This window comes from Tachypleus tridentatus, chromosome 3 (assembly GCF_004210375.1).
Source record: "Tachypleus tridentatus isolate NWPU-2018 chromosome 3, ASM421037v1, whole genome shotgun sequence".
Lineage (NCBI taxonomy): Eukaryota > Metazoa > Arthropoda > Merostomata > Xiphosura > Limulidae > Tachypleus > Tachypleus tridentatus.
In genome coordinates, this window is record NC_134827.1 from 3,255,462 (window position 1) to 3,276,189 (window position 20,728).

The following is a 20,728-nucleotide window of genomic DNA, read 5'->3' on the forward strand; positions in this document are numbered from 1 at the left end:
TGATAATAGCACCATTTATTCTAAGTTTTTTCTCACTTAACTGCTTCTATACTTGTATGGAAAGTTTGATTTTGCCTACCCTTTAACACCTACAAGAATTCTCTTCATAGCTTTTTCCAGACTTATTCCTCACACATACATGGTCCTCAAAAGTAACTTCAAGCATTCACTTAACTTCTTGATTGACCAACATTACATGCTTAATTTCTAACTGTGAAATTTTTCAATATATCATGGCCAATATTTATTAAAAAAGTCTATATGCATTTGCAATATCACCTACTTTTTTTCAAAAGCTTATATTACATTAGTTGCTGTTCGAACTTAGACATATGTAGTTCCGCATTTTATCCACTAAGGGCACATACAACAAACTATCAGTCTTCTCTTAGCTTTTACAAAGTAATATATCTGTATAAATCAAAACTCTCTCATAACAAGTTACAAAATTTTTAAATAGTATAACTATTAATTACATCACTTCTGAAATATTTTAGCTATAGTATACAGTTATTTGTAGTAATGAATAATGGGTTTCTTGTTGTATTTTTATTTATAAAGATAACTTTTCAAGTAAAGGACCATTAAAATGAAATATGAGTTAGTTCCATAGAGCTTTATTGTACTTCTCAATTTTTCTTTGTTATTACAACTTCATGACTTCAAAAAAAATAAAGCAAAATACATCATCATTCATCACAACATTCTGTGTAGTTGAAGAAACTTTCATGATGTCCAATAGCAGAGAAGCCTTTAATTTCAGAACTTTCATTAAAAATGGTCTGCCTAATTATAACCCCTATGGGTTTCTATCCTTTTTTATTTGTAATAAATATCTTCAGGGGTTTCCTTTTGGCTTAGGTTTCTATTTTTTGACTGAAGAATCAAAAGAAATTTGTGTGCACAATTTTTTAGACAGAGTTTTGGAGGAACAATTTTTTAGAGACAATCCTTGCATGTACAAAAAAGGGTCTTCATGATTTATGTTATACATAACTATGATATAGAAGACCTGAGTGGAATTTGAGCATTTCCATATGTGGGCTATTATACTTGTCAAATATCTTGATCAACCACAAATGGTATATTTGGCTGTTTAAAATACTCAGTTCTAGTAAGTAAGAAATTAAGTACATTTGGTGATAGCAAGTGGTACATTTATACCCTGTATAATACTGATACAATATTCTGATTTTCTAACTCATAAGACTAATTATAACATATATAGACCTAGAAAATACTTGGTTTTATGTTTTTACCTCAAAATATCTTATTGTAGTTAACTATGACCTCGATGTTGGCTATTAGAAGCAAATCAGAGTTGCCAATGAATGACAAAGGTATTAATTGTGCTCATTTAGAAATTTGGGTAGATGAATAAATAGAAATGCAAATTGCTCTTCATATGTAAAAATATAGGCTTAAGTAAAAAAAAACAACTAAGAGATGGAATAGTTCATGTCCATATTAATAATAACATAATCAAAAATAGTTTTTAATATATACTATTTCTTCACTAAACTTCACTTCTAAAATATATATTGTATAATATCATTACTTGCTAGATTGTAGATATTTTATACTATGACAAAGATAATAACTGTCAATCAATATCATACTGTGTTCATTTTAAAAGTAGTTTGGAAAACATATTACATCTGTTAAAAAAAAAAGAAAAAGAGAATGATTTGATAATTAAAAGCACCTTAAAGTCCACAAAAGCAAGTTTGAAATTTTCAAAATATACTACATTTTAGCACTGTTATTAAAACAGAAACAACAGTCTCAATTGTACATTTTCTACAGAGTTACAATTTAACAATATATATGATTTTCAGTTTAAAACTGAATCAAAACAAAATTTCTACATAGCTCTGATATTTTTCAGTTTTTAGTTAATTAAAAACTATTTTCTTTAACCCCATTATCTAAACAACTTATACTTGCTCCTTAAGGCGCCTTTGAAGAGTCTTCCAAGCCTTTTCCACCTGTGCAAACAACAACAAAAAACTGCTGTCAAGATGAAAAAGTAATTGTACAATATAAAATATGACAGTTATATATATAAGACAAAAATAATTTAAATTCTTATCATTTACTATAGGTTTCTGAAATGAACAAGATATAATAAATTATCTTTTATATCTGAACTACATGAAATTCTACTCAAATCTTTTGTGTGGTTGTTGTCAAGTGTAAAACTTCATAATCGGCTATCTGTGCTCTGCCCTCCACTCATAAACCCAAATTTTAACATTAAAAGCCTGCAGGCATACAGTTAGCCACTAAGGATGAATTTCTTTAATTTTAAAACTGATTTCAATAAACAATATCTTAAAACCCTTTCTGTAGTTTGATATTTTAATATATACAAAATTCACAATAATGATAATGAATCTAAATGTTTGAAACTGAAATTTGTATTTTACTTTGGTGTATTTAATGTAGTTCTGTAACTTAGACTTAGTTTTGTATTTTTTATTACTCTCTTTGCCATAAATATATCAAAAAATGTTTTTGCCACATATAAAGCATTCCATTACCCAAAACACAAAATGTATTTCAGCTATAAGTATAGAAAACTTATTAAAATGAAAGACACTAGTCTCTTAGGGCCATGGATATAGCACTAACAAGTAATTTAGTAATAATAAAATGTAGTTCATATAATGATTAAGGTTAACAAAACACTTACTGGTCCATCTAGGCTGTACTATCCTCTAAACTAAACTAAAACTATTAATAAAATGAAACTGAAAGCCAATTCTTATCATTCATATAGTTACCAAGTTTTACAAGTTTAATCTTAAACACTTAAATTTACTGCCTCCACAATATCTAAAGGCAACCCATTCCAAAATCCAACCACCTTGTTATAAGAATAAAACTCGTAGCTGAAGACAATTCCTACCTTATCAAAATTTATATTTATGTCCCCTAGCCCTACCATTCCTGTGGACACTCTCTCAGTATTAAGTATGAAAAATGATGATGCATCAATACTATCAATTCCCTTAACAATCTTAAACACCTCAATCATATCCCTCCTAACTCTTCATTCTTCAAGAGAAAATAATTTCAAAGATCTTAACTTTTCCTTTGTGGCAACCCCTCCATCCCAAGCACTGTTCTTGTATCCTTCCTCTGAATCCTTTCTAACAATTCAATATCCTTCCTAAAGTAAGGAATCCAAGACTTAGCACAATACTTCAAATGTGGCCTAAACAGTGACCTATACGAAGAAATTATAACCTCTTTAGACTTGTATTCAGTATTTCTGCAGGTACAGCCTAAAACCCTACTTTCCCTACAACTAGCAAAAGCACATTGCTTGAATGGCTTAAGAAACTGATTACCCATAACACTGTTAAGGTTATTTCCATTCACATTATGCATATAACTCAAATTATGATAACCCACATACATTATCTTGTCTTTATTATATTTAAAATCCATGCGTCATTTATTCATCCCACTCACTAAATGATCTAAATCCTTTTGTAAAGCTGCAACATACTCCTCACAGCTAGCACTGACTAGGACTGAAACAGAAAAATATGCAGAAGTATAATGGATAAATGCAAGTGATGTACAAACAGAAATACAGAAAAATTATAATAAATATGATTTTGTATGCAGTAAAATTACAACCTGCATACAAAAACTTTACATACTACACATAACTACACTTCACACAAAAGGCATTTAATTTTTTTTAATTTCATGCAAAGCTGCACAAGGGCTATCTGTGCTAGCCATCCCTAATTTAGCAGTGAAAGACTAGAGGGAATGCAAATAGTCATTACCACCTACCACCACATTTTAGGCTACCTTTTTGCTAATAAGTAGTGGAATTAACTATCACATTACAATGGCCTCGTGGTTGAAAGAATGAGCACGTCTGGTGGGACGAAAGTTTGAAACCATGGCTCATAGATTACAAGGTGAGCACCCCAACTACCTGGCCTTGCCAGACCCCAAGAAAGGTGTGTCACCATGAGATTAGAACATGAGACACAATGGGATTCCTTGACATATTTCTAAAGAGCTGGTACTACAACTGAAAATGTAAATATTTTCACAGCTTAAGTTCTTGTAACTGAGTGAACTAATAAAACAGGTCATTACACAACTGCAATAGGGGTTATCTGAAAGGCCTGTGATGGCCTATTTGATATAACTGTCATAAAAGAAATAGAGGTTACAATAATTTTTTTCAGTGATGTATAAAGCAACCACTGGCAAGGTTATGGAATGCATAAGAACACTAGTAAACAATGAACACATTGTGTGACTTTGTACCTTGTCTTCAGACTACAATTAGTGTCAATATGCAAGTGTACAAAAATTTTGTTATTGCAGTACTACCTATCCAAAAATATGTAAAAGACTTCCAGGATGTTCTCAAGTTATAATCTTAAGTATCATGCTAATCTGCCATTTTCATTTAGAGATATTTTTATACATTTTCTGCATTCATAGACACTGAATATGTTATGCATATGTTTATATCTTTATTTATACATAAAACACACACATATACAATAAGTTTAGTTTAAAAACATAAAAAAAATGTCAAGTGCAATTACCATTATACATGTGACTCAGAAAAGCATCAGTTGTAAAACCTTTTATCACAATACATCATTCATTCTTGTCTTATGGTAAAAGTACCTTGTCTGTGTTGACAAGTTGCTAGGAGTGTCAAAAAAGTTTCATTAAACAAAGAATAAGTAAGAGCATAAAAATATTCCATGTGGCAGAATTCTCTGATCAGACAGCAGTATTTCCCCTACGGTGAACACAACATATATCCTAGTGTGGCTTTGTTCTCAAAGAATGAGGCAGCAAGGGTGTTATCAGAGATAAGCATTTGGGAACTACTGTTGTAAGTTTTATAAACAGCATCCATTTCCTGTTTATACAAATATTATTATTTTAATACAAAATAGCACTAATTATTCTAGATTCCCCTGTGTCTTGAAGTTGCACAATTGATAAAGCATATAAATGTACATTCCCAGAATAAACATTCTGGTTGATCAATGAATTTTAAAAAATTATACATAACAGAGACAGTTAGAACAAAATCATAATATTCCTGAAAAAAAAAAAAAAAAAAAAAGATATTATGGAGTATTATATGAAACATTATCAACTGTCTCTTGTAGTATATGGCTATATGTTTACTTCTAGAAGATTAACATTTTTGGGGGGGATTAATTATAATCACACTAGATTTAGTCAGTTTAAGATTAATATACTTTGGAATATTTAAAGTACAATTAGCTATACTAATACACATGAAACCATTATATGTGCATCAACCTCTACACTTTGCAACTTACTTGCAATTGTGTATACTCAGGCTCCCACAATGTGGAAAAAACAATGTTTGCTCCAGCCACTCTCTCAGTATTGGATATCTGAGAATGAATCCTTTGAATAATCTGCTCTTTAGGTAACTTGTCTCTCTCTTCAACCCTTCTTATAGCCTTCAGTATAAAGCATAAATTTATTTTCTTAAACTTCATAAACTTTATTTGCAACTGTATAATAAAATCAATACTTTTACAACTTAATTAAAATTAGTCTTAGAAAAGTGAATTCTTGAAACATACCATACCATGAAAGACATTGAAATATATAAAAACAACTGCAATAATAGACTAATATGCTAACCATAAGTCTCAAAATTACCATACCATATATTCTTCATGTAACAACTTTCAACAAATTTAATATATTTTATAAAATATTTGAAAAGGTCATAAGTTATGAAATTTTGTTCAAAGTATTAATGATTTTATTCCACACAAACGTTTTAGAAATATATGCATCATTTATTCAAAATCAACATGCTTGATATTTTAGTATGCTACTAGAAAAGTGAAATAAACAATTACCTTTATTTCACAAACAATATTGTACTTATTTACTTTCATCTTTCAGTATCATAAAAATAATTTAAAAATGTCTTTATTTATGGGTGTTCCAAAATTAAACATACATTATGCTGACTAACACCATCTTTATTAATCTTTCTTACCTGAAAGTATTTATATAAAACATAATTAATGGTTTAGTATTCGAGAATTATATAAAAATATATGGATAGATAGATAAACAGCTCAAATAAATATCAGTTATTACTATCGCTGATGGGCAATTTAAATAAGCACTATTAAGTAATAATGAATTTAAAATGATTTAATGCATTTCCATTCTTGGTTATATTAATAATATAACCTGTTGTGACTAGAAATGACTAACAAAGAACTGAAATGCATTAAATGGTTATATATATGTATGTATGCATGTATGTCAATACTAGCCTATGACTCAACAAAAAGTAATAAATGTTTGATATCATTTAACTTGATCAATAAAAAGAAGGAAATAAGGTTGTATTTAAAATTTTCTCACCCTACTAGTTATAAAAAGAAAAAGCCATTAAAACTGTGTATTTGAGAATTATCAAACCAGTGACTATAAATTTCATATCTGTTCAAAAAAATGTTCTTCCTTATTTTTTAGCTGTAACTTGTAATAAGGTAAAAATTGTTTAACATTTTGTTTTTAAGAAGAAAAAATAGGCAACACAAATTTGATACAAAACCTTTAGAATGTGACATGCACAAAATTTCAGGTATTTTTTACATTAAAGAAGTTTTAAAATATTCCATGCACAAGCAACATTTACTTTATAATGTACATGTCTTATGCATACCTCTTCTTCTGGAATAATTGTAATCCATACTTGGTGAAATTTATCTTGCCAACCAGCTTCAAATAGTAATACTACCTCCAAAATAATTACTTCTGCTCCTGAAAAAGTAAAGCATGCACTTTTAGATAAGAATTGCATTTTATGTAGACATTTTGTAAATATCACACAACATGCACCATTATCATAACCTAAAAGGCTCTTGTACATATAGATGCAAATGGTTTATATTGGAAGTAAGTAAATAATTACATGTACCAACACAAACTTCAAAAATTGCAGCAAATAATTTTTGTGTAGCACTTTAAATTTGCTATGGCAATTACTTAAAAAATACATACCTTGGATAGCAAGCTTGTGAATTTCTTCTTCAATTAATTTAGCCACTTCTGGCCAAACTATTTCATTTAATCTCTTTCTCCTATCCTGTAATATAATATTTACTTACATTTATTTTCTATAAAAAATGTATCTCAAATTCATAATACAATTTATTACATTATTATGAAGTAAGAAAACAAGAAACCTTCAAAGATTGTAAAACAACCAAGATACTGGGTTATATGTATTGTGTTAATCCTGTACACTTGTAAAATACTGTTTTTTTTAACCAGCTCTAATTTTTAGTAGTTCCTTTATCTTCATACAAATAAAAACTATTTGTTTTTCAAAACCTAAAAATTACAAGTATAAGAATTCAATAGATTCAGGTCTTTTCAACAATTTCAAATTTTTACCATGAGAAAGTATCCAAAAACCTCATCATAAAATAAAATTAAAAATAACTTTTTAATGCAACAATTTTTATTAATTCTTCTAAAGCTATGAGACTTCTTTAAATCTTACACCTTTTATACCTTAATGCTACATTGCATAGTTTGTTTTCTTTTTACAATACATGAAATACTTTTGAAAGAATAACACGTTCTGTGCTTTAGAAAAACAAATACTTTTAATGTTGTTGTTTGTAATTAAGCACAAAGCTAGACAAAGGGCTATCTGTGCTATGCCCACCACAAGTATCAAAACCTACTTTTTAGCAATTAAAGTCTGCAGACATACCACTGTGCCACTGGGGTGCAAAACCTTTAATACAAAACTAACTTTGTTATTACTATTTTAATAATAGAGAATTACCTTTCTTTACCTTGTGAAAACATAGTACAATTTTAATTTTACAGTACTTTATTCAACCTGGAATGCTCAACATTGGTAAATGAGATCTCTATACTCTAACATTCTTAGAATATGTGAGAAGTATAAACATATTCAATCATGTGATTACGGAATAACACATCTTCAGCTTCGAGACACACCCTTTCTGACACATTAGATGGTAAGTCTCACTACAAATATTAAATCTGGAAAGGAGCAATAGTAGTTTCATCCAACTATTTTTAGAAACAAGAACCCTCTTCACAAGGGAGAAGATTTACAATAATTAAAAATGTTACAAAAATTAAAACAAGATTCACTTCATGATTCTGTGTTGCCAAGATACAGTGATGACTGGAAAACTACTCCAGTTATAAATGGAAAGAGAGACAAACATAAATGTAAAATATGAAATGTAGGTATTGAATTATTCACTGTAATTAATACATGTGCTACGTATTTAATTATTCAATCTAATCAATAAATGTGAAGAATACGTAAAGGTATACCAATATCTTGAATGGGCCAACATAAAATCATATGATGATGAAAATCTACTGATAATTTGTTGCTAGCATATAGGATAAAAACAGGAGAGACAATGTAAAGACATGTATCAGGTAAAATTACTATTAATGTAAAATAACGATAATAAATTAGTCATTAGATCAGATAACTTTTCTCTTACATGATCCCAAGTTAACTGAAAATTTTAATTGCAGTCTTAGTTTTTTTGTATGTTAAAATTCAATAAAAAAAGAAAGAGCAAAAACATTTTCTCATAGTCAGTATTTAAAAAAATCCTAGAGGAATCCACACATTTTTTTATCCTGTTTAACTTAGAATATATTAAATGTGTGCTCAGAAACAAAATCCAAGGAATTTCACAAGTGATGAGAATTATAGCAAGTACCTATTAAAGGTTTTGCACAATACAGTATATTTAGTGATGACTGTCCTCCAAATTATTATATTTCTGTGTTTTAAAGCCATATTTCCCACTGTAGACTGAAAGATTAAAAAATTCAATGGTTCACAAACAAAAATGAACAAATTAATAACTCACAGTTATGATATAATTACTCACTATATTTAATCAGCATGATCTAGCCTTTCATAGAAGGCTGCTCTGTGTAATGCATTTGATATGGATTCTTCATAAGGTAAAGATTGAACTATATTTAACATTTTCTCTCAGATGTCTGACATATATTTTTAAATGTCTCAAAAATTTACAATTAGTAAATGCCTAAATTAACGATTTATAAGTGATGTCACCCAACACTAAACCTATCATACTGTTTGAAGACAACAGCTAGAGCTTGTGTGTTCTGTTAGTTATACTATATTTTTTCACTCTTACTTCCATTAAGAATATTGGTTATAATGTTTTAATGTATCTAATATTATTATTTTCATTTTAGTTACCATACTTTTATTTTAGAGATTGTTTTATATTGTAAGTTCAATATGTGTACTTAGGACTGATGTAAATCTAAGCTAGACAAATTTTGAAAGATATTATTGGGTTCATGGCCAAAAGTTAACAATTTCCTAAATTGAAAATGTATTTTCAATGGATACTTACCTTCTTGACAATGTTTGCTTGTCACTAGCCTTAATACCCTCATTTGCTTTCACATAAGATATCTGTATACTAACATGCAAATAATTATGCAGTAGCCCTCTATCATCATGAGTACAACACTAACTCATGATCACACAGACCACACCAAAAATAGGGCAGATGGGTAGGAAATGTGGGAAGAAGTTAGTATCTATCAAAATTACATTTTCATTTTAGGAAAACGTTAACTTCTGAAACAATATCTTACCACCACTTGGGAGAACATGATTCCTCTTTATAAAGCACCCAAAGAAAAATCATGGGGTGTGAGCAGGAGGTAAAAACAACACACATGTGGGAAATAACATGACTTCTGAAACAGATATGCTCTTCACCCATTAGTAATATGTTACCAAAAGGGCAGAAACATGATAAATAAAAAACAAATTGCTTAGCACAAAACAAAAGTACCATAGTCAAAACCAAATTAAGAGATTTTAATCCCCACCAAGTAACAGGCTACACCAAACTCTGCAAGCCTAAGGAGGAAAGTCAGAACAACATGCCAGAGCAGGATCATCTACAGTATGTGGAGAGTGAGGTGAATGCACCCTCAAAAGCAACTGGTTTCCTAAACTACACTCAGAACCTCAGTAACCCTAGATGTTTAGGGAATACTAAAACTGACCTCACAGTTTGTTAAAGAGAAGGGCAAAAATAGAGTGGAAAGAAATGGGAGTTAATGACAAAACATATTCTATCTGATTTAATAAGTCTACTTAAAGAAAAGGAGGTCTGAATATCTTCCCTGAAGTGATATAAAATTGGGAGGCATAGATAGGAGAAGGAACTAAGCAGCTCAATTTCTCATCGTCATGCAGAAGCAAAGCAGTACAAAATATAAAAGGACAGTCAGCAGGTGCTCAGAAATCCATAAAAATTTATCCAACTCCTGACAAACTAGTTGTTACCTCCCAAGCCGATAACATGCTCAAACGCTGTTGAAGTGACAGACAAATCAGCCACTGAGGTAGAAGCCATATGGAATTGTGTATACATAAGAAATGGAGTTGACAGTAAAAAAAAAAAAGTCCTTGAGCTACTATTATACCAATGAATAATGGGATTGGCCATAACATTGTAATGCCCCCTGGCTGAAAAAGCAAGCATATTCGATGAGACAGGTATTCAAATTCACAGTCCTCAGAGTAAGTACCCTAACCACCTGATCACGCCAAGCTTTCAAGGTTAATTAGCTGCAAGTTACAATATTGGTAGTGTTCCACTTCCTATTGATGGAGGGTTGCTGCATAATCATTTGCATATAAGTATGCAGATATCTCACATTAACATATGTGAAGGTAAATAGAAGTATCAAGACTATTGACAAGTGAAAATTTGTGCCAACAAACGGCAGTATAAGTAAAGATAGTTTTTTTGAGAGAGAGCTAAGATATTATATCAGAATTACATTAAACAGTGAAAGTATACAACTGATAAAACAATGCATTCTAACCTTTATAAGCAAGAATCTATGAAAAGTACATTTAATTCACTATACTCATTTCCAGGTTGATTTTCAGTTTTGCTCTAGCTAGGTTGTTTGCTTTAATCAGAAGTTACTAATAATCAATGAAATCTCTTCCTACTTTAAACATAACTTTCAAATAAAGAAACAATTGAAGCTTGTAGAAATTATCATATTAGTTGTTTTGGTATTTTTATGGAACAATCACCTCATTTGCAAACACCTTTGCAGCAAGAAGTTTTCTGTTTATGCTTTTGTCTGTATTTAAGATCTCTTCACCAAACTCAGAAACTATATTCCTGTATGCTTCTCTTCCACACTCATAACTTCGATGGGCAAGTTTATCACTGTTTATTACAGCAGCTCCCAGCTTTTCTAACCGTTTGGAAATGGAGGACTTTCCACTTGCTATGCTTCCCGTCAAGCCAATAAGGTAAGGCCTGATGGGTAAACGAGGTTTTGGCTGAAAAATAATTTTATACATATTGTATATCAATGATATTTCTTTTAACCTCCTAGTGATCAGAATAAAACACATCAAAAATATTCTATCCAGCTGTAAATGAGTTTGTATTATTTTAATATGAACATCAACAGCTTAAAACAAGATAAAACCTGTAATATGTTCCCAATGGATAATAAATACCATCCCATTACTAACAAGGAACTAATTGCAGTTTTGAACAATATCAGGTACTTTTATCAGTCTATCTAGCCAATGAAATGGTACAAAAAGAAATTCAGAAGAGCTTCATATGCTTTTATCTGGTTTTAAAAGATGCTAATGATATAAACATTAATTATACAGACAGAGCCCCCTTTTTACTATTTAATATTGTTACATATCATACTTTATCTCAGATGAGTCTCTGATTTATTATGTTATGTATTACGATTTCAAATAACCAGAAATTTTAATTTTATCTAGAAGTTAATTAAATGTTGATATGTATTAAATTTACAATATTTGCCAACAAGATCGATACAATTTTTTCTTAACACAAATATATGTTAATATACAAACAACAATACAATTTATAGTAATAGTTATTAAACATAATTATTTATATACAAAAGTTTTAGAAACTCACAAACAAAATTCAGTCTTTTATCTGGTTTAGAACTGAATATTTTATCAACAGTCCAGATCTACTATGAGTGAATTAATTCTGACTTGATACACCACTGTACAATTCTCTTGACAGGAATGCTAGGCTCTATTCTTGTTTGGCCTAATGCAATTTACAAGCTTAATTTTTACACAGAAAGATATATATTTAAGCTTCTCATAAAAATAATAATGTCCAAAATTAGTTTTCTCAAACTGAATGGTTCATAACATTTGAAGTATATAAATGTCCCTGGTCAAATGTCTATAGTTTTCTGATTAATAAGCGTTTATCACAGTTACAGCTTCTGAGGCTTATAGTATATTAACTGTAGCAGACTAACAATATTATTCAACTGTCTCCACAACATATGAAGATATGCGAGTGCTTTCATAGAACATATATTGTTGATTCTTACTCTAGAAAATATTCTACACATTTAAAGAAGAGGTATGACTTGAGCAATATGTATTTAAAACACAAGTTACGTACCTTTCTAAATATTTATTAAACTAAAACACATATATATACTAAAATAATATTAAATCTGTTACAATATGAATCAAGATACATCTTTATGTAAGAATATATGATTCAACATACAGAAGTAAAACCAAATGTTAAAATATCAAACTGGGTTATTAGATAGTCTTAAACATTTTTTGAAATGAAAAATTAGAAAGGAGTGTGTTTGTAGAAAACTGTACATGATGTAAGATGGATAGAAATGTGTACAAATTTTCCAAAATTTGAGAAAACAATTTGTAACAAGTTGTTTTGTATTTCTTCATGGTTTTATTTTGTTTGTGTTAATTTTTATTAATCCAGAAATAAACTTTCAGTACATCAATGTTTACTTTCATCAAACTGATAAACAGAAATGAAAATGTGCTCAAAAGTTATTTTTAGACTAATACTGCTAATAATGCAGACTCTTTATTAAAATTAGCCTGTAACACTACTGATTGTGTTCATATTCTGTACTTTAAAGTGAAGATAGATTATTCTCTCCTACAACAGATTATACTAATTATCTTTTGTGAAAAGTAATAATTTAAGTAATACTAATTTGTTAGAATGATATCACAAAAATTGTTCTTGTGATATAACACTAGACTCTTACTTCACATACCAAAATTTAGGGCAATACACTAAGAACTGCTCAAACTATACACTTGAGCCTATGTTTGTTTAATCTCATTACGACATACAGTATGTGTCATGTCTCTAAAATAATCTGCAGAATGTACTGTATCTTATTAACAGGAATAACAGTTTAATGACATTCCACTTTGTGTGAACTGGACTGAGCTAATCAAAAATATCACATATTATCAATGCATGTATGCTCTTCTGGACTCTTACTTCAATTACCAAACTTTAGGGCAATACAATAAGAAACACACAATAAAAAATCTCCATTCTTCACCGAATTTCTTCCTATTTCTTTTCTTTATTTCTTTACACCAAAAGTACAGAAACATAATTTGATAGCACAACATATTGAATTGTTTTCGAATTTGGCACATCAATGGATCCTTACAACCTACAATAAGGTGTTAATTTTGGTCTAAATATGAACCATGTGTGTAAAGTTATTCAATGAAAAACCATTCAATTTTGACCAAACTTTTTGTGCATGCCTATGCAAAAAATAATGAGATATTAGTATAAAAATTTCACTATAGCTTCACTTAAAAGTGGACTGTTTTTAGTTTCTTATCATTTGGATTAAATATGGCTGGTTTAGATCAGAAAACCTGTAAAGTAAAATAATGTGCAAATATATAAGTAAGTTTGGGTATGCCAAGCAAAGTAGCTCAAGTTTTCAAAATAATCATATGGGTTGACAGTTATTATTCATTATTCATTGCCAACTTTTAAGAACAAATTTGTAACATTTTCTGAAATCCTCCTAATTAAAAAGTATTCAGCATTATTACATGATGTTAGCTTAAATAATGATGCTTGATATAGCTGTACCATGTATACGAGTGATGACAAAAAACTGTTAATGTAGTTTCTGTGGCATTACTATTTCGGAAGTTATTAACACTGTTTTAGAGAAGAAAAACTACCACCATATATTCTGAAGAATCTGTTTTGTTCTGTATAGTACAAGTTTGTTCCAATTAATAAAACTGCAATGCTGAAGCAAATGTCGGTAACTGTAAAAGTGTCATTTTCTTACTTGCTGTCTTTTTTTTTTCAATTGTGTAATGACAAAAAGTTATGATGTCTAATTAAGAAAAAAACAAGATGTGAAAAAAGGATTGAGCATCCAACTTAAAGGAACAAAAATCAAAATTGGTATCCACACAAGTAGCTATACTTGTAGCCTTGATAAGAAATTTATAGCAGATTTTCTATCATTAGTTAGCTTGGTTGTGTTTTTGTTTCACCCATTATCATGCCCCAAATTGAACATGAATTTGCCATCAGTTCTATGTTTACACATAAGATTCCTAATCAAAATAAAAAGTTATTTTTCAACTTGAAGTAACCGAGTTGTTTGGATGTTATCAGTTGACAAGGGTGTCTTCTACTTACAGTAGGTGGATTCAACTCAGTTCCCAGAAGTCTCATCCTTATAGAGGAAGAGCTAACTTTGTCTTCTTCAATACTGTTATGAGAAGGATCATCTACCATGGATACTGTAACCAACTTTAATGTAGGCATTCCCTATAAAGTAATGTTTCATCATGCAGATTGAAAAACATTACTTTAAAGAAACAATATTCAAAAGCAGTTACTAACTTAAAAAAAACATTTTTAATTCTCTTCAACAACTGAAAATAACTATTTAAAAATTGTAAGATAATATAGTTGGCAGGTCCAAAAAATTTGGACAGGTGAAAAAAGCCACATTATACTAGCATATGTCACATAGTCTGTTTGAAAATAATTGTAAAATTCTTCCTAGAAATAGATCAATTGACAGAAAGCCTCAAATACTGTTTTATTTGTATATTTATGTGCAAAACCACACATTTGGTTATCTGTGTTCTTTCCATTGCTGGGAATCAAATCCCTAATTTTAGCATTTTAAATTCATAAACTGACTTTTGATTCACTGAAGGTTTCAGTTATTGAACAAATAGACCCTGAAGTTAAAATTTAATATTCAAAATTACTTATACTTCTCTTATAAATCAGAACATACTTAGGGAATTATATGTACAGTAGCTTTAGTCAAATATTGCACTCCCACTTCATGTAATACCTTTTTCATTCTCTCTTCATTCACTCTTTTTCCACCCTGCAATGTCTCTTCACTGGTTACAATACACTCAATAAGAGGGTCTTCTGTAGATGGTCCAAATGGATCATAAATTGGAACAATTTGATAGCTTAATGTTGGGTCAATTTCTTCAAGAAAATTTCTTAGATTAGTCATTCTTTTCTCTATAGGCTCAATCAACTCCCAGAGTTTCTTTTCTGTAATGAAGGAAAATGAACCATACAGTTGGTTCTACTTCTAAACTAGCATGTAAATCTCTACCAATGCTAGTTTTCTAAAGAGGTGTAGTTAGACAAAATAAAACAACTGTTGATGTATAAACATACTGACTTATTAATGACAAAAGGTTAAATGAAGCAGACACTTTCACTTTTGAGTATGAATACTTAGAAATCATTCAGAAGATTATATAACATTTATAGCATGTGACTGTCAGTGAGTTTGTGTTATGGCAAATCAACACTGTATCATTCAAATAATGATTCTGGATTAAAATACTTGTGAGATATACATAGGACAATGTGGCAAAACTACATAATGTTTGATCAGTAAAAATGCAAAACAATGAACACATTAACATGTCTGATAATTCACTAAATTACTTATGTTTTTAATTCCTACAGTAAAAAGTTGTATTGTTATAAAAAAATCTCTTTAGACAACAAATTCGTTAAAACACTTGTACATTTATCTAAATTATGAGAAAATGAAAACATCAGAATGTTCACAAAACAATGGAAAAAAAATGCTTATACAGTAACCATTGTGACTTTTAATTTGGGATTTTGAATAATGAATGCATGGTAATAGTTTGTTTTTAATGTTTATTTGTTTACATATAAGAGTTTACATATATAGTATGTATATCTGACATACTATAAACATATAATGTATATCTGGTACTTGTTTAATTCATATATTAAAGCACTGTACAACCTCTTTCCATAAGCTATTACAGCCAACAGAAGTCTAATTATAACTTGAGATCACTATTTTTATCTTTGTAGATTAAAATTGTTTCCAACACTTACTTTTAATATTTCTTATATATGATTATTTTATTTTTTTTTATCTTATCACTTTCTGAATAAATTTTGCTGCTTCCACAGTTCACATAATTTTTAATTTTGAGAGATATCACAATAAAGAAATTAGTTTGTACTGAATCCCCAAATTTATATTTTTGTCATACAAACTGTATTTTTCCAAAAACATTATGTAACAATTTCATGAAGCTTATGAATAAGCAGTGAACTGACATATGTTATCTTTATTTGTTAGAACTTATAACACTTTTATAGTTAAAAAACAGTTACATTATATTAACCAAATCTACGATGTAAAATATATATATATATATTAAACTGATAATTTTATCAACATAAGGAAATTTTCAACAGGGGAAATAAAACAAAGTAAGCATCTGAGTAAGATTTACTTGCATGAACATTTTTCAGAACTATTATACATTATTAGAACTTAAAACTTTAGCAATCTTCTATAAAAAAAAAAATCACATCTCTGATACAAAAGTGTATATTCTACAAAAATAATTTACTCTAATAAGTTTAAGTTATGGATATCCTTGTTCAGCTACTCAACTATGTATTACTTTACCAAAATTTCTTTGTTATTGACAGGATGAAAAGAGTACATGTAAATAACAAAATACACTACACCAGGGGTTCCCAACCGGTGGGTCGCGACCCCACAGGGGGTCGCTAAGCCTTGGCAGGGGAGTCGCGTAGCCTTGTTAGAAGTAGCTTGGGATAACATTAATTTTATTTCATCAATTACATTTTCAAGTCGCGAGTGCCAAAAGGTTGGGAACCCCTGCACTACACTATTATGACTACAGCAATTTATCTGCACATCACTAGAAAATCTTTTAGTATTATCGGGAACATCCACAAGTACATTTTAGTAAAAAAATTCTAATTACATAATTCATGTCAACAAGAATCTCCACAAAATGTTTTTTTTTCTAATCAGCAAATAATTCCTCATCCATAAAATGTATGACAGTATTTACCTGAAAGTAAACTATTTCAAGCACTTTTATTGAACTGTCAAAAAATATATTATAAATACTTTTAGATTCCATGACAGATAGTGAATAGGAGTAGAGAACATATGAAAAACCACAAAAGGGGATAGAAGACATTTTGATCAATCATCTCCGCCTCCTTACTTTAAACGTATTAAACAAGATATTAAATGGATTATTGTCAAAATTATTGTTAACAGCATGGTTAACTAACCAATGAATGAGTCTAATCTTTATAAATAATAATGTGAGAAAAATGTTTTTAATTAGCTGTACTGGCTACCGTCTCAATTTTTAATTTACTCTTAAGTACATAACTTTCTGTGATTGGAAGTTAATTATCATCAGGCAAACCATTCCATACATTCATAATACTAAATAACAAATAATTTGGCCAATATAAGTGTACATATCTATGGTTCAAATTCTTAAATTTATTTCACTTGTTATTTTAAGGTCATGTTTTTATAACTGTGAAGTAATAAATTAAATTTCTTCTAATTCTTTCATGTTCTGTCTAGAGGAACTTTAAATCTTTTCTCATGGCTTAAGTCAATTAAACTATGTATTACTATATTAGCCTGTCTCTGTACCTTCCTAACACTGTGATTTCCTTTTTTTTGTCTAGAAGAAGAATTAAGAATAGTTTGATTAATAAATACTTTAATTATCAGTAGCTTTAAAAATGCCTATAGATGATTTGTGTGAATGGTGGAATGGAGTGGCTGGAATGTACACTTATATATTAAGAATATGTCTAAACTTTAAAATCTCAGTTCCATGTTAGCTCTTAAACAATTATTTTTCAGTTAAGAACTAATTATAAATTTTTTTATAAACTAATTTATTATCAATTTTTTCAAGACAATTCATTTTCCAATATTATTTATAAGCCTATTTATTATATACAATTTTGCCCATATTTTAAATGCTATTCAACAAATACATTAAAGTGTCTACTGACTACTGGACAAACAATACAACACAAATTTTTTATAAAAAATCACTTACTTTGTATCATTTCTCCATCAGTTATTCCAACTATTAACTCATTTGAACAAATAAGTGCTGCTTGACTGAGTAAAACCTTGTGGCCATTATGAAGTCTATCAAATGTTCCTCCAATAACAACTTTCTTATAAACTTGGCAGCAACTACTATAACTAATATAGGAATTCTGTTTGTTGACATCTGTATCAAAACCACCAACAACAGAGCTCAGCTTCCCTATTGCGCTTGTGTGTTTCTGGTTTTCTTCCACTTTGTTGTCAAGTACGTGAACAGTGCCACATTCTTTATTGTACTGGTACTTTACATAATCAATTAAGCCTTCTACAGCTTTAGGTGAATCAGTGATGACAACATCAAAAGAATTAATTAAGCCATGGTCTTGTATTTTAATTTTTTTGGTGAACCCTTGCAAAACTCTAACATCCAGGTTTGCACAGGAATGAGAGGCTTGCTTATAAATTGCAGGGATAAGTTTTCCAACAGCAGATAACTCTCCTGAATTACAACAGCTATGATTGAGAGGCCACAACTGATTTTTTCCTGGCTCTAACTTAATATAGAGCGTTTTAGAAATGAGCTCACTTGCAACTTTCAAATAACTTGGAACTCGAGATAAAAGTCTTAATGATGGAGTTGTCAAGACCATCAATCCAGTTCCAAACATTGTGATCTATGAAGTTCTGTAAATCTATTTACAGATGTACCACACCTAGAATAGTCAAATATTAAAATGGGTAAAAACTGAGATTGCCCTATAGTTACAAACTTCTCATTACTAAATACATTTGTGAGAAAAATGGTGACACAAAAGTAAATTATAAGGAAAGTTGAATTTTCTGAAATTACAGTACATCCAAAGCCATTTCTGTGCTGCAAATTGTTCAGTAAAAAAAAAAAAAAGTCTTTTATCTCAACATTATTCTAATTATGGCTTTACTTATATTATTCAAATGTTTTGTAAAATCTTGATTTGTTAAAATGTATAAAACAATAATTATCTTACATGCACTAACATTTCTCAACTATATGTTGCTTGAACTGCTAATTATGGACAGAATTTTACATAGTGGACCAAAAATTTACATTATAGAAATAACTAATTTTTTTTTCTTTCCATTCAAACTTACAGTCTACATCATATCAACTAAATTTCACAGAACAACTTTTTCCTCATAGAGTAAGTAGCTAACATACAATGCAACAAGATATGACATTTTATACTGAGTTAACGTACAGGAAAATGTTGATTTTAAAGTTTTATATCAATTAGCAAATAACTCATTTTAAATGTTATACTACAAAATATGGAACAAGTAATATTAATAAGTAAATGACTGAATTACAAACTCTAGGAATTACTAAAGGTTCTGAAAAAATTAAATTTAATCAACTTATTTATTCATTATTGTACTTTATTTTTTCCTCAAGAGATGGAATACATCAAAAATATTTTATTACTTCTTATTGATAAAATTTAAATTTCTGAGGACATAAAAAATTAAAAAATAGCATATACTGATGACATAGTTCACAAGCTAAAATAAAATGTATATATATATCTAAAAAATTATACATTCACTGAAAATTTCCCACAATAGAAACTTCTGCCACGTGTATATTTTTGTCTCAATTTAATACTGATCTAATAAAAAAACCAGAAGAAAACATGCTAGAACTCAACAGGAGTGTTAACAACATAAGAGTGGTTAGCTTATAACGTATAAAATGTAATGTTATTAATATAATATAGTCCAGTTATCATTCTAATTCTAATAACGAGACTAAGAAAAACTATCAGTACCTCCAAAGGATAAATCTAAAAAGTAATAAATATATCTACGATAAGTTATATAAACACTCTTACTATCATGCTAATAATATGGATACTACTTCGAAGAAAGCTTTTACTTCGAATTCGCTACTTAGAAATAAAAGATATTCGATGTTGGAACAATTATGAAGATTTACTTGTTTGCAGGATTAGAAATTATTAAGCAATGAATAAATTCAACTAGTAGTTATACAGAATTAAATCCAATACACCAAACCGTAATCATGACTTTCATAGTTAGTAATTTAAACGCTGTCAGAACAACTTTAAAAAAATCACAGTAACACTACAATAAGCAAGTAAAATACAATGAAAAAATTACCCATATATCCTATTAATAATTACACGATATTCAGTATAAACAACCAGTAGAACTTCCTCTTACATTACACGTGTTCGTTTTGTTGATTTCTAAATTTATATTACCCTCTAGTGGCAATTGTATGAAATATGCCTTTCTACGTTTGAGGAAGAAACCATCACCAATAGTGACATGATATTTAACATTTACA

General features: G+C 29.3%; 1 protein-coding gene across 6 annotated transcripts; it reads right to left on the reverse strand.

The window, feature by feature from the left end:
- Positions 1–595: 595 nt before the first annotated feature.
- On the reverse strand, positions 596–20,644 carry Ppat-Dpck (Bifunctional Phosphopantetheine adenylyltransferase - Dephospho-CoA kinase). 6 transcript variants are annotated; one of them, XR_013025859.1, is made up of 10 exons: positions 20,539–20,644; positions 18,386–19,094; positions 15,310–15,524; positions 14,637–14,768; positions 11,186–11,440; positions 7,069–7,153; positions 6,731–6,828; positions 5,349–5,495; positions 3,093–3,175; positions 596–1,988 (listed from the first exon to the last, which is right to left on the reverse strand). XR_013025859.1 is itself a non-coding variant. In XM_076492517.1 (9 exons), the coding sequence occupies exons 2-9, from the start codon at positions 19,047–19,049 to the stop codon at positions 1,938–1,940; spliced, it is 1,647 nt and encodes a 548-aa protein (XP_076348632.1). In that variant the 5' UTR covers positions 19,050–19,094; positions 20,539–20,644; the 3' UTR covers positions 596–1,937. The 6 variants fall into 6 exon arrangements, 3 of the variants coding, with proteins under 3 accessions (XP_076348632.1, XP_076348633.1, XP_076348634.1); XR_013025858.1 differs by having other exon boundaries at positions 3,093–3,232; XR_013025860.1 differs by lacking the exon at positions 14,637–14,768 and having other exon boundaries at positions 3,093–3,232.
- Positions 20,645–20,728: the final 84 nt, after the last annotated feature.

What these genes read in the sequence shown, in the direction of transcription:
- Ppat-Dpck (XM_076492517.1), bottom strand. Translation starts at nt 19,049, where the DNA reads ATGTTTGGAACTGGATTGATGGTCTTGACAACTCCATCATTAAGACTT. An exon ending in TGATGGAGAAATGATACAAA is followed by an intron (nt 15,525 to 18,385) that starts GTAAGTGATTTT and finishes CCTTCATTACAG; the next exon opens with AAAAGAAACTCTGGGAGTTG. An exon ending in CAATTATTCCAGAAGAAGAG is followed by an intron (nt 5,496 to 6,730) that starts GTATGCATAAGA and finishes TTTATACTGAAG; the next exon opens with GCTATAAGAAGGGTTGAAGA.